Raw genomic sequence first — 15,848 nt, forward strand, 5'->3', positions numbered from 1 at the left:
CACTTATTATTATGTACTCTAGTTGATCTCATAGAATTTTACTAAAACTATAGTGTGCGTCCTTTAAATGCTATAACATAAATTGGTAGTGCAAAAAAATTATTTTAGAAACTGGTTTATTTACATATTGTTACTTGACCATTTCAAGTCTGAATTTTTTTGAGAGATTACATGATGTTTTCGAATAGAAGCAGGTGGGGTTGCTTCCGGTGGAAACGAGAAAGTCGCTGGCGTAGTGTCAGGACTGCGAGGCATGGTCCTCGAAGAACGCAATGAGGAGAAATCAGGCTCACCGTTTGACAAAGATCTGCATGAACTACATGACCACGGGCAGTTGCCAAACGGCCTTCATAATGGCCAGGAAGACGACAAAGCTTTTAAGTAAGTGCTCGTTATATATAGTGTCTTATTTTACTATTTCTTTAATTTTTCCATTCACTCATAAGCCATATTTTTGTTCTTGAGGTGAATTTCAATTAGATAAAATACCATATGGCAAAATGAAACAATTTTTATTTTAATAACTATTGTAGCTTAGTCAATGCAAATGCAAGATTCTATATGATGTTAATTAGTAGTCCTAAATGAGCTCGATAAAACGATATGGATAGATTCGGCTCCGCTGACTGCGATGGGGCGAGCGTGAAGGTCGGTGGGAGCTCGAAGCGGGCCGGCGCGGGCAATAACCGCGAGCGATCATGGCCTCTGTCAATGCCAAGCGCCCCACTCTTGTTTAATTTTTAACGTCTGCGCCCGCGCAGCCCTCCCCACTGCATACGTAATACTTTATCATACTTTCCAACATATGATTCGCAAGAGTAAACAGATGTCCTTATATAAACATTTATTGTAATTGTATTATTGTAAATATCAAAAATCATTCATCGATATGTACTTAATATTTTACGAATATTTGTAACGTCAAGTGTACGATTATTTATATATATATATAAATAAATAAAAAAGAAAAAAAAGCTAAACCGAGTCGTACACTTTGCAGTCGCACTCCGGGCTCTCGGCAGCCGTCTCCGGCCGAAGAGGACGGCGGTGTGGGCGTTAACCAGGGCGTTGGGGTGCGCAACGGCGAGGCCGCCTTCCCCCTACTGCCACCGCACGCGTTGCCCGCGCACCAGCCGCAGCCGCTCCACCACCTGCCGCATCTGCAGCACCCGCAGGTCTCGATTCTCAAATTTCCGAATATTAATTTAGGCGCTTCTTACGAATCAATAGTGATAGCACCGTTTTCGTTTACATGGTTACGTTAATAGTGAAATTGTCATAATAAAGATATTGATTGTAGGAACGTAACTTATACAATGTGAACTTGGTGTAATAGTGTTATTAATAAAGCTATATTTTTAGTTTATATTAAAATGAAAATAATAATAATAAAAGCCCGTGTAATTACCAATCTTTAAGAAAATAGAATTTACTTAGATAATCAGAGAAATATTATAATTTACTTGGATATTCATACATATTTTTTTCTCGTCATCCTAACTTCAGTTACATTGATTGGAACCCATTCATGGATATCCAGCCTTTTCCAATTATCTCTGTCCGTTTTTATCTCCATTAATTTTTATGCAAGGCTATTGTACTATTTGTTTTGTAATCTTTAAAATATTAGTCCTAGAAATTTATATCCTTTAACTATCCATTGTCAATTCATATTCACGAACGGGAACATAATTTTCACTTACACACAAAAGCTGTACAATTTTAGGCATTTATGTAATAATAACTGTAGTACCACAACCCCATATGGGCCCTAGCCTAAAATTGCTTCTGTTTTTCTTTTATGAATTATCTGTGTTTTGTATGAGATACAAGTACATCAACAGATTCGCTTATCTAAATCAGTATTCCTATACTTCATATTATTATGTCATAAATCTAACATGTAAATATATTTTGTATTTCAGCATCACCCAGGAATGTTAGGTGTGGCTCCGCTACAGGGCCTGCCCCATCCACAACATCCACAGATACATCCTGGTGAGTTTATTGTGATTTTTGGTAATATTAATTAGAAAAGTCACTCTAATGTTACTATAGAATCAATTATTTTAGATACTACATACAGGATACAATTAAGAAACTAATTTGAAATATAAGAATGTAAATGAGCAATACTCAAAAAGGCAGTGACACACCCGCGAGCCTCTCAGGTTGGACCTGAAGCAAATTCATGGGCGCGGTATCACTTAACATCAGATTAGAGAGCACCCTGCCCCTGATCTATAAAAAAATATGTTTTATTAAATCTTGAACGGTCCTATGTTTTATATGAGAGAGAATATCAATATTAAAGGGCAGAGATACTTATAATTTTTAATTAAACATGGAAAGATTGTTTGATAACACACTATATTTAGATAGAAATAACATACTTACCATGACAGAAAACATGGTACATATAATATATACATATTTTGTTATTGGGTCTCGGACATTTTCACAAATGAAATTTATTTCAATCACATTACAAAGAAAAACGTAAACTAAAAGTTATACGATATAATATATCTTAAAGAATTAAAATAATTTGAAAATGTTTTTCAAAGCGCTAAAAGTATACCAAGTAGAAGATTAAACACGAAAATCTAAATACATATAAACATTGGTAAAACTTACGACCAATTTCGACTAATATTAATATAATATATAGAATAAACAAAATCAAACGTACTCATACGGTTTGCACTTTTTTGTTAATTGAATCCCTCTTAAACACTGGTTGCCTGGGACGGATAAGCCCGTTGAACTCGGCCATTTGATTCATTATAGAATTAAATATATTGTTTTCTTGTGTAAAAAAATGTATGAATACATAAAAAAATACGTGAAACCGGTGATAGGGATTGAAATTTTGTAGCTAATTTTAATATATGACAAAAGTAAAATATTTTAGGACATTAATATATTTGATTTGATAAAATAAGCTCGCTGTTTTTTTGGTATTTATTATATTTTAATGGGCGATTTGAATCTCCTTGGAAGTTGGTTAAATAAACCAGTTGCAAATAAAAAAGTTCTATAAAATTAATATTTATAAGTAAAATAATCATAAAATATTATAAAAAGTTATAAATAATGTTTATAATAAATAAGTGGAAAAATGCTAGTGTGGGTGTGTCATCTTTACTAATCTTAATTTATACATATTTTTAAAATCAGTCTTGCACTTATAGAATTTCTTGATTAGAAAAAAATATTTCATTATTTGAGTTGTTACATAGAAAGATAAAAAGTGACACATAGTATCCAGAAAAAATAATAAAAACAAATTTAAGTATTTGTTAGGTTCTTCTTGTTTTTATACAGACTCACCCAATTATTAGTACAAACTAAATCAGTCTAATTACAATATTTTAACTATATTTCTCTACAACTTCTCTCTTTTCGTAAAATTGTGTTTACACTGTGTGTCATAATTCTCTCTCTGAGGAAAACAAAACCATTCAACTTTTATATTTTTACGGAAATCCGATTAAGAATTTAAATCTTATCGCCTAATGTGTCTAAAATGTATATAAAAAGTTGTTTGAACAAAAAATACACTATTGTATTTGGTTTTTAATTTAAAACTACTTAACATGTTTTGTTTACAGGCATGACCCTGAATGACTCCATGAACCAACACATTGAACTTGTTCTACAAATGGAACAGCATCCTCAATTTGACAACAACAGCTTTGCAAATACACAACAGGTAATAAATAATAAAGTCAAAATTATAACAGTTTATTTATGAAAAACTGCTATTTATCAATTACACATACATGTTACTTATACATTACTTCATGTGTGTTAGGCAACAGTAGGACCACAGACTACAGACTACAGTTAGGACTAACTTTCTAAAGCACATGCTGCGTTGTATTAACTAAACTGACCTTTTTTATCGTCCGTTGAGTGAACTTCTATTACTTGGTGACAATAGTAGTTATTTCTTGTATATTTTTTAGGTAATTTGGTTTTTCCTAATTAATTTTATTATTAATTTCTTGTTTGTTTTTTTTTGTTTAGTGTGTAATTATTTTTCATTTGTGCATTCTTATCGATTTATAGTCGTCTGTTAAAACAGGAATTGTTTCAAAGTCTATTTTAATTTTTGGTAATGAAAATAAATGTTCTTATGAAATAAAACGTTAACCCTGTTTTGATAATACATATCTACGCATAGTAATAATAATAATATATTATTAAAAACGTTTATTATTTGGATTAAGTTAAGAGAATGAACGAAATAAACTCCTCCCTGAGGTCGTGAGTTCGTACCCTTACAATACAAGAAACATACAAGCGCAGTCAGTATAGTCCCACTGTTTTTTCAAGGGGTTCCTACAATACTTTGTCTAAAGAGTTTCTCAGTTAGTGGCTTGCATAGTGGTAAAGACGATGATTGTAAGCGTCTCTTGAATTACAATGTCTTCATTAAATGCCAGGTCTACATCCCACGAGAAAAGGCGGCTCCACTTTCTCCTATATAAAAGTTGTAGCAGTGCCAAGAGTAATAATATGCTAAATGATTATATGCTAATAATGGTATGGATATGTCATAACTAAGTGATTAAGCCGCCTTTTTATAACATCATCAGAATTTTCTTAGTATAGCATTTATCATGAGAGCAAACTACATCAGCTATCAACTAAATATTATGGAATTGTGAGACAATAGTAACTTTTCTTTTGTCTTGTATGCCGTATAAATAGGCTATTTGACTAGGTTTTAAAAACCTTTTCAGTTTATTTATTAGTCAATATATAACAAATTGTTATTTTTAAATTTTTAACTGTTATAACAGTTCAAATAAAACATTCATAATTTTCAGAATGTTAGCCACTAGGCTAACACTCAAAAGTAGATAATAATTTATTGTCTAGTTGGCCTTTCCGTCTGCTGCCTTGTAAAAAAAATATTATTCTGTGAAACTGCCATACAATACAATACCTACCATCACATTTTATCTCTTCTTTTTGTTTCTAATAAAATCATGTGTGTTTGGTTTCCTGATTAATAAATTTATTTTATTTTATTTTTAACAGGCTAAGGATAAGGTTTTAAATGAAATAATTGTTTATAGCTGATTTGCTATACGTCCTTCTTATTGGTGTATTGTAACCCTAGAAATATGAAACCCCGCGTTCTAAGCCGGCGTTTTTTATATACCATTTTTATTGTCTGCTTCACTAATAACGCGCGCTAACTGTCGGCGCCGACGATCAGCTTGGTATCAAGGTCTATCTACCTAAGCTAGTTTACTATAATAGCTTTATTCTTACAGTACGCTGGTGGCGTAGGCGTGGGGGGAGTAGGCGGCGGCGTGGGCGGGGCGGCCAGTGGCGTGGGCGGTGGCGCCCTCGTTAACGGCGCTTCGGTTCAGCCCGCTCCCGACTCCACGCAGCACCATCAGCCCTTTGACGTACAGGTCAGTTGTAGATTTCATTATACTCTTCATGCATGACATGTTTATTTTCAACGTGTTTGAGGTACCAAAGTTAGAACTAACTTCTGGTTTCTAAAAAAAAAACTAATACTTCTTTAAAAAAATGGCATTCAACTTTGCTTTCCATATAAAAAGCTGCGACCGTGATAATCGAAAACTTATCACATTATGCCTTTAAATTTTTAGATTTTGAACGCTGAACTAGATTAATTTGCTATACAAGTTAAATGTGTATCATGACATGTTTATTATCCAAGAAAATACCATAAAAATAAACAGTTTTTGGTTGTTTATCAACTGGTTAACATTGCAGTTATAAAAGAAAAAAATCATTTCTCAATTGTAATAGGCATAATAAAAGAACAAAATTCTTTAGAAAATATACCAATCGTACGCAAGATGAAGAACAGATTCCTATACCGCTATCTGTACAATATATTTCAATCTGCAGTTAACTGTACTCCAAAATCCTTGATTTCTTTCACGTGTAGTTAGTACGAAGTAATTAGTCTCGTGTCAAAATTAAAAATAATCGGGAACCTTGCTCTAATGAAATATCTACAAACTTTTTGATATTCAATTGCGAGTCCATTTCTTTCGCACAATTTACGTGACAGTTTTCATGCTGCAAACATAAACATTTTGACCCTCTTATAAATATGGACGTTTTAAAATCATTTGCGAACCTAAAGCCATCAGTCATTTATCATTAACAAAAATCCTAACGGCCCCAAAGTACTGCCTTGTGTTACACCAGACCTGGTGGAATATTTTTTAAATCTTACTGAAGCGTACTGTTAATATAACTGTACGCCATGCGACATGCTATAAACTTCATTTAAGCGCTTGTGAAACTTACTTCTGAATATTTATCATTGTCAGCCAAAATCAAAATTATTTCTTATGTATCAAAATATTTAATGTCCTCTGCTGTCTACTCCGAAATGTTCGACATGTAGCTAAATATCCCGGTACTTCTTATATGAATGTTAATCGTATCATGCATATGTAAGCATGGAACTTGCACAAAAAACGGCGGGATTGGTATCGCTGTCGGTGTTGGAAGTACAGGCCTTGGTTTTTACGAGTTTTCATAGATGAACACGGGCTAGTGGGGAATCCTGTTTTTTTTTATCTGAACGAAAAATCAAGTTGGTTGTTTGTCGGCCTGGTCTATCCTATAAATCAAGTAAATACTAGTTAGTAGATAGATAGCTACAAAAAATGGAAATATTTTATGCTTAGGTATATCAGATAACGTTTTTAAAGGTAGAAAATTTTAATAACAATACAATAAGATTCCTATATGCATTATTTTAGTTGGTTGCAATGCTTTTTTAAACACGTACAGGCATCTTCATTCAGGCTCTTTTAAGCACGTTGGAACACATAAACAAATAAACATAAGGTTATCGAGTACTAGGAAATAAATTCTTAGCTGTGGTAAAAATTGTTAGCATAAAATCACAATCACATCATCGGTCAAATTTTATGTTTCATTACTTACATAACAATTGTTGCTTACTCCTATATTCTATGCGGACGTTAAATTTTAGTAGGATGACCTTTTTGACGGGATTAAATTGCGGTGTCTTATTACTAATGGGATTTAGTTTAAAAAGAGTGGCGGAGAGTTTATTGCCAGTTCTTCTCTTCCGTTCTACGCCCTTGATTTGAGAACTGGCAGTAAATGTAAAATTAAATTCATTTAATATTTCTTTTTTTGACGTTTATAAGTGTACATTGTTACCTACATGAATAAATAAATTTTGAATTTTTGAATTTGAGTTATGTTCTCTAACTATAATTTTGATAGAATTTTAGCCTTGAAGAATCAAACCTTAATTGATACAAAGTAAATAAATAAAACTAACCGAAGCCGTTAGTCGAATATTTTTTATTTATTTAATGTAATAATTTGTATGTCATGTGTATTTGTATGTTTTGTAGCATTAAAAAAACACAAATAACAATACATCCATATTATAAGGGACGCAACGAGCAGCCTTATAAAAATACTCATTAGATACTTTTATCCCTCTTTATTTCAAAATCCAATACTGAGATATAAAAAATACGCCCTAAAAGAAACACTAATATAACATGTTTCTTTAAATATCATTCTTAAGAGCAGGCTATTACCAAAATCAGTGATCGTAGATATTACGGAAGATTAAATATGTGATGTTTAAATTTAAACAATATGTATGTATTGATCCTTTACTTTTATTTAATGGTTGTCTAAATAATAAAAACACAATATAAATTCCACGATACAAAAAAATCAGAAAGGTTAAAGTAAGTTTTGTCTAATATCGTTTTTATTGAATCATGAGGAGTATTAATTAATATGGAGGCAAAAATTAATTCAATAGCATATTAGTTTGGCCGAGAGATGTTACTAGCGATTTTATGATATATTGTATAATTTACGAAGTATTTAAATAAAAAGCATTTGGCATTTAGTTCAATTTTGTTCCGCGAAACACTGTATCATTCGTCTTATCTCACGCGAACTTTAGGCATTGGCATACCTTTGTTTCACTAGTCAGTCGCCCTCGCTCCATTGAGACGAGAACACTACGCTTATAAGCGCCAGCGCTCTATAATATATTTACCACTAGTAAAATAAAAATCATTCCCAAAAAGTAAACTAAATATGTAATTATTTCATTCATAGAAACAGATTTTATGACTTTTCTTTCATTATTTTTTTATTTTGGCTGAATTAATTATCTAATAAAAATTGTTAAAAATATTAGTCAAAAAAACTCGTTCTTATAATTTTTGCTAGCATATATTAAATAAAACACGGACAGTCATCATTATCGATATAATTTTTAGAGACGACTCTTCAGACATATTTAAAAATATATTAGGTTTAAGTTTTAATAATATTTATTATACTAGATTATTTTAAATTTTTGTGTAACATCTATAATCTTGATTCTATGGCAACGTCTGGTTGGGCCCAAGGTTAACGTCAAATGGTTTTACAGAACATTTACGTAAGGCGTTAGCATTGAATTTAAAGTTTCAGTGAAAAACAATTGTAGTAATACTCTTAACTATAAATAGAGAGGAAAGGTTTTAAAGACTGGCACTCCATTGTTTATGATTGAAGCACATTCGTAACCGACGACGTCAACAATGAAAAAAATTAAACCTCCATACCTCCGTAGAGCATTTCAATTACAATTTTGACATTGGTTGTTTTTTAAGGTTATATTTCATTACATAATAGTTACTATATCGCAATATATGTTATACAGTTACGTAAACAATCTGAGTTTTTTATTTATTCAAATTAGAAGTAACAATTAATGCCCTTATGCCCATCTATAATACCACCTGATATTTTCTACAATAAAACATTATTGTAGAAATTGTTTGCTATTTATTTTCTCGCGTAACTGAAGATAAGAATGGAAATATTATTTTTGTGGATTCTATAACATTACGCAAAACTCTTGTCTTCATGGGTTCCTTTTATAATAAATTTCGTTGTCTTAAACATATACTTATAAACATACGTCATATTTAAAGCTTTCCGCCTTCAGTTTCTTGAAGTGAAAAATACGGTTACTAACAGATTAATGTAATTTTTGGTGTAGTAATAAATCATTAATTAAGGGGCTAATGATCATTTTATAATAAAATAGTTAAATTTTCACTACCCCGTAAAGTATATGAATTTATTTGGGGATTAATTATTATCTGTAAATCACGAGTTTATTATAAGAAAAATTGTTATAAATGTACAGAAACAAAAATATTTTCTGTATGGAAATACGAATTGGTATGGCGTTAGCGTTTGAGTATTTCAATCTGCGTGAGTTTCAATTGAAGAATCTTATTCAAATTCCGAAGCGTTTTTTTTTTGCTATTCTAATGCAATCGATAAGTATCATAATTTCCACCTGTTACTTTCTATTAGCGTCACATAAATTAATGTCGTTAACCTTACGTGGTCACGCATAGAAACCTACGTAATTAAATATTAAGTAACTCAAAACTAGCTACAGGCTTATATTTGAGTAACGCCTAATCGAGCTCGTGAAGCCTCTACGCTCCGCAATTTACATGGAGCGTTTATTCATGTATGTAGGTGTTACCGTTAGTGTTATATAGGAACGCGTGCTTTTAACGAGTGACTATCTCCGGAGCTGTTCTCACGATGACTAGGAAGCAATAAGCGTACACCCTAACTGCACACACCATTACCGATTGTAACCGCGCAAATATGCGATACAATCTTCTCGGATGGAGGCTGGCGCGGCGTAGCGTCCATAAAGCCTTATCGAATACAAACTGCCGAACCAATGCTTTCGTAACGCTTTTGTGCTTCTTGGATTGATTTAGCACGAAGCAACTGTTTCACTAGATTATTCCTTATTTTTACAGTCCAAATGACTTCACGTATAGAGAGATTTCTTAAACTTTCGCATCGTACTCAAGTCTAATATAAAAAATACAAAATTAAATTTATTTATACATACATATATGAACTTACCATATGAAGTTATTAATGGGTTATTTTTACATTAGATCCGTGAATTCGAATAAAGTTCTATTTATTTTTCATTCGCGGTGTCGGCATAAACAAGTAGCACGTTACAAGAGGTGAATGAACGTATGACAATGTCATGTTGTAACTTGGGAGTTGCTCCGATTTGCGAATCGTGTGAAAATTTGCAATATACTGTTTGCACTCTTGTGTACGTATGCTACATGTAAAATAGTAAATGTTAAGAAAGGAATCTAAACTTAGTGTTTTCGCATATGACTCAACTTTTATAATTAACAACTTAAAAGAACATCTTAAGATTTCTACGTGAATGCTACGCGAATCTGGCTTAATTTGTTAATTCGTGTACATCCATACATAATTAACGGATGTTCACTTGACTATTCATTACTGGCAATTAATTCCCGCGGGCTATGCGCGCGGCGCCGAGATCGACCTCGTGGGAAATTAAACTGTGCTCGGCCCGTCTTGCGCCGCCTCCGCCTCTCGCCCTCCCGCCACTTGCACACATATGAAACACTTTCTCTTGAGCATTTTCACATTTTTCTCTTCGTGCACTTTGAAATAGCATACAAGAATGTGTAATTTGTGTACCACAAAGATACTCTTATGAGGAAAAGCTATTGTCTCTAGAACTAATTGCCGTTGTTTTCCTTTTGTTTTACTGCGCGTAACGCATAGCACACTTTATTAAATAATCTAGAGGGTATTGAAATTAGTCTGCCCCTGTAGTGAGCTAACGGTGAGTAGCTCATTAAATATGGAGCTGTAATCAGTATGGTGTGGTGAGTCCGCAAAGTCCTCTACGCTTTGTTATCAAACAAACAACGTGGCTAGCTCACTTTTGTTTAATAAACTTCTAAACACTATAATAAACAATGTAATTTCTTGTTACTTTCGTATAAAATGGTTTTGTTGTAGTTTCACAAATAATTTATCATTGAAGTAAGCGTGGTTTCATTGCGAGTTCACGTAAAAAAACGTTTTTTTTTTGCGGAAGAAGTGAATAGAATAATGTTGTAATCGAAGTTGCTGCCGCGAATCGGATCAGAACCGCTCAGCCGCGCCCGATTGCGCCGATCCGCATGGATGATCGCGGAGAAATTGAAGTATACCTGTAACGGGGAAGCCGTAACGGCTTGCATAAAGTTTCGTGGCTTATTGTCTCCGCCATGTTTTTTTATCATGAAAACCACTGTGAACTTAGCAATTATTTCTAGTAACGTTTTTTTGCCTGTCTATAGAAGATTTACTTCCGATCTATAGAAGTTTCACCAGTGTGAAAAGGTTTTCTCATGTCCACACGATAGTATTATATACTGTATATAGAAAGGAACATATTTAAATTAAATAACTTTATGATTCTTATAGTAAGTATGCATATGAATAAGTTTTGGTATTCTTAATGACAAATATCATGTGATCGATATTATGATATATGTATTCTTATTTGTTCTACACCAAAAGTGTAGGTAAAAGTTATAAACGCTCTAAAATAATTATTCAAACGTAAAGCCTCAGGTATTATCCTTGTAAAAAGTACCTTCTTCTCTCTCTAGGTATAAATAGCGGAATAATTAGCCATTATGAGTACGACAACAACAAAATTTAACGCTAATGGATACGAGGACGAAGCGACGTCGGCTTGGCACAGTGATGTTTGCTCAAAGAAAATCTCACTAAGCCCGAGGGCGCTCAGCTTAAGCTGTCCGCGTCGTCCGGACCGCGGTTATGAGATTACTCTCGCTTTGACGAACCAACGCGGCTGCATACACTACACTGCATTTTAAAGGTTCACCACACTTGAAATCCTAATTTCCTACTGAAATCATTCTTTCTTTGTAGACCCGTAATTCAATTTTTATTTATGTACAATACATGCTGAAATGGAGTTTGTTGTATTGACAGCAGCAGTGTGGTTATCGAAGTCGATAATTCATGTCCTAATTGATACGGCGATGGCGTTAGTGAACGTATTCGATGAATAATAACGTGTCAGCCTGTCTAGTGATTCTGGATAGGTGAGCGATGCGAGAGCAATAATTTGTAGGCTGTAGCCGCGATGCTACCGGAGATAAGTCGCCTTATTGCCAGATGCGCCCCAGCCCGCTAACTAACGCTTATTAAACTTCAACAACGCTCCCGCTGATCACTTCACCTTCTTCTTGTTAGCTCACTAAACTTAGATTAATCGTTCGCTCACCGCCAGTCACCACCCGTACTATCTATTTTTATTATTGAAAGCAATTTTGTTTTAAGGATATAAAAGTTTATTATTATTGATTGTTGTTGTTGTTGTGAATTATGAAACGTACCATTATCATTTTAACAATTACAAGGACTTACGAAGAAAAAAATACATTTCATAAAAAATTAAAATATAACCAGTGGCGCTACGTTTGTAGACCCACTCACATTTCTGGAATATATGTATATATGTATCTGTTTCGTGATCATTTGTTTTTAATTTGGAAAGTAGATATAAGCTGTATGTGTGTAACACATGCCATGCTTTTTGGTCTAAGGAATATTGGTTTCCTCATATTTTTTTGCTGTGAGTGAGTTTTAAATGCGCACATATAAAGTCAATTGATGCACTGCCGAAGTCCGAACGAACCTACGACCTAAAGGAAGGAAGGATTCATGCTGAAATTAGACCAACACTGCAGAGCTGGTTTTTTGTTTAGTGAGACTCATCTTATATTCAATTTACTATTAGCCTAGGTGTCTGTCGCAGGATGATATTACAGGCCTATAATATTAAGTGAAACCACGCGAAATATAGCTTGATTAAATTGCATCGCCGCTGACTGCTACTTCGTGACAATGATGGACGACTTCTTCATTACAAGGTGTTTTCTACATGTAACAATTTACACCATCGTGCTATACATTATAAAAAAGTTATTAATGTCCGTGCTTAATGCTGACGACTTCGTCAAATGGTATAATTAGTTGAACTTACATCCTATTATGATGTAACAAACTTGCTTTCATGCTCAACTGCAACTTAATGTAAATATCATTAATTGCCATGAATTAAATAAAAGGCTTGACGATAAATAATTATTGTAATCAAAATTATTGATAAATAAGCAAATACCATTTAATAAACAAGATGCGCCGACACCACGCGACGCGAAATACGTGAAGAGACAAAGGAAGCCATACAAACGTTTCGCGAAATAGTCACGCAAACCGCCATATGCTCAGTTGTTCAGCCGGAAGGCCCTTCTTACTAGAATTTTATTATCCCCTCCGTAAATTACGAGTGTTAAATGCTTTATATAGCTTGGCAAGTTGTGGAATACTTTATTAGATCATAAATGTTCTAACGTAAGTACAATCGCCCTGTACGCACAATAGCCAGTTTGCCCTGTCATGTATACTGCTACGGTTTTGTGAGAAATTGTTATGAGTTGTCGTAGTGGTAGTAGCTAATTAAATTTCAAACCACACTATAAAATTGGTCTGAGAGTTGGTGAGACACATGATGCAGACACAAAATAATGGCTTGGTGATAATTTTTCCATCCATCCGTTACCATCATTCCTAATGAATTTGAAATTGCGTGACTGAAGCATTAACTGATGCAGGTATACACGCTATGCATTCATAGTCAAAAAAGCATCATTGCACCACATGATTTGTATTAAAAGTTTATCAGCCAAAGTTGTTTTTATGTACTTCAACACAATTCTATTTATATTAACTCAAGTTTCATAAATAAATCTTACCCAAAGTTTCAGATTTCATGAAAGCAGTTATCTGGTAATTAAGTCTATCTACTTTTCGTTCCTCTTTACAAGATAATAAACCTAAAGATATCGCACCAAAAAAAAGACATCCAATGTGTAATTCAGCATAAAGGCTGATTTCTGAATTACCCGATTTATTTCCTGACCTCGGTGACCTTAAAGGCTTGCGAGTGTCACCATAGACAAATTTTGGCTTAGTAACAATCCCGAGATTACAACGGTGAAATCCTTTTGAAATGTGTCCAATATCCATACCGTATCATTTTAATATACCACTAATTACACGTTGTTTATCGTTATTTTTGATTTATCAGATATAGCTTGAACATATTGTCTACCTAATAGGGGTAACCTTTTCGGAAAACTATCCCATTCTTCTCGGCTATTGTGTTGTTGGAAAACCTTTGATTGTTAACACAATCTGGGACAATGTTTACAATGGGGCACGTGAAAATGTGAAACGTTTAGCTTTTACGTGTCAAATTAAGTGGAGAGCTTGAACAATAGCGCCAAGGGTACACAACAAAGTTAACAAACTAGTAACTACAATTCGATGTATGTACATATAAACATGTAGTAGAGACAGCAATAGCAGTCTACTCTAATAGAAAGAGGCTAGATTTCTTGTTTGTTTGCATTGAATATGCTTCAAAAGTATTGATTTGATTTAAAATACAAATAAGATATTGAACAAATCGTGTAACCAAAGGTGTGAAAAAAATACCAATAAAAGTTGGTATATATGTATGTTATAGGAAGATACCATTATTTACAAAAGGTCCCTAATACCTATATAGTCTATGAAATTTAATTAAATAAATATCCAACTCTCATATTATAATGTATATTTTAAAAATTCTTCTGAAATTTAATATTTTAAATCAAATCATATACACATATTATTAATTTAATCATATTGGTAACAATGTACGATTATGAACGTTTATAAAAAAAGACGTAAATTAACATTTCCAAAACAGCTTAAATCAAACTTTTGAATTGAAGATATATCATAGATATCTCTCTAGATTTGTTCTTAAGGCAACGGCTACTTAGGTGTAATGCTAGTCCCTTTTTTCTCATTTGAGCCAGACCACAATAACACACACACATAACACACGTCGGGCTCCATATCCATGTCTCCGACCCATCTATAAAATTATTATTTTTTTGATGGGTCGGAGTCTTTCAATATTTTCTATATTTCATCGTGTCAACAATATTCTATCAACATTTGGCATTTTTAAAAGTCAACTTTTGTTGTTTAGTCTATGAAATATAATACCCCGCCTTTCCAGGAAATTACCCCACTCATTTACGCTGACTTTTAAAGTTCAATATGATAATTTATGGAAGGAACAAGAGACATATCGTTTTTACGCAGTGTATGCATAATTGTTATTAGGTAATAATATCATTTGAGCAAAGACCATCCCATCAACCACAACTTAGGCTAGTACCTACTGGAACAAATTTATCAAATTTAGTATACTAGCTTAACAAGGTGCAGTTTAACTTTTATTTATTATTAGTTTTAATAATAATTTGTTTATAAACAAAGTGTGACTCAAATCGGAAGGGTAAAGCTAAAGCGTTAATTCTGTTGCGGCTTTAGATCCACGTTGCCTAATTAGCTCGCCGTTTGTATCGGTCTAGGCCAACTGGTCAAAGGATTTAGAGCTAATTACTAGCTCCGAAATAGTTGTGCATGGTCTAGTTTACATTATTAAAAGTGAATTATTGGTAAGAAATATGCTGTGTCAACAAGTTGCCAATGTTTTGTGGCTAAATTGGCAATAGTTCCTTTTCAAGACTTTGATTAACAAAATACGTAGTCAATAATTTATGAAAAGATTTATTTTAAAGTTTCTGAGTAACATCGTTATAAGATAGCAGCAGCTCGTCTAATAATGTAGGGAAAGTTATTGCGGAAGAATGTTTGTATCGTGTGATATGTTTAAGTTATTCAAAAAATAGAGAAGAGCGGGCAGCGGCCGCGATGTTCGCAAGCACGATAAGATCGCGTGAGAGGCGTGCCGGGGCTCGCGGCCGGGCACGCTTCGCCGCCCCGTACCGATGAACCCCGGATGATTCGTCACGCTGCGTTAA

General features: G+C 33.4%; 1 protein-coding gene across 3 annotated transcripts in view; it reads left to right on the plus strand.

Moving 5' to 3' along the window:
- Nucleotides 1-15,848, plus strand: part of LOC110995261 (maternal protein pumilio) — a 53,915-nt gene that overhangs the window by 8,765 nt on the left and 29,302 nt on the right. For 2 of the 3 annotated variants that reach the window (XM_022262333.2, XM_022262335.2), the window contains 5 exons: nt 189-381; nt 1,001-1,175; nt 1,926-1,998; nt 3,615-3,715; nt 5,292-5,435. In XM_022262333.2, coding sequence (XP_022118025.2) covers nt 189-381; nt 1,001-1,175; nt 1,926-1,998; nt 3,615-3,715; nt 5,292-5,435 — 686 coding nt within the window. The remainder of the gene's footprint in view (nt 1-188; nt 382-1,000; nt 1,176-1,925; nt 1,999-3,614; nt 3,716-5,291; nt 5,436-15,848) is intronic. The other variant, XM_022262334.2, reaches the window with a different exon arrangement.

Source organism: Pieris rapae, chromosome 19, assembly GCF_905147795.1.
Source record: "Pieris rapae chromosome 19, ilPieRapa1.1, whole genome shotgun sequence".
NCBI lineage: Eukaryota > Metazoa > Arthropoda > Insecta > Lepidoptera > Pieridae > Pieris > Pieris rapae.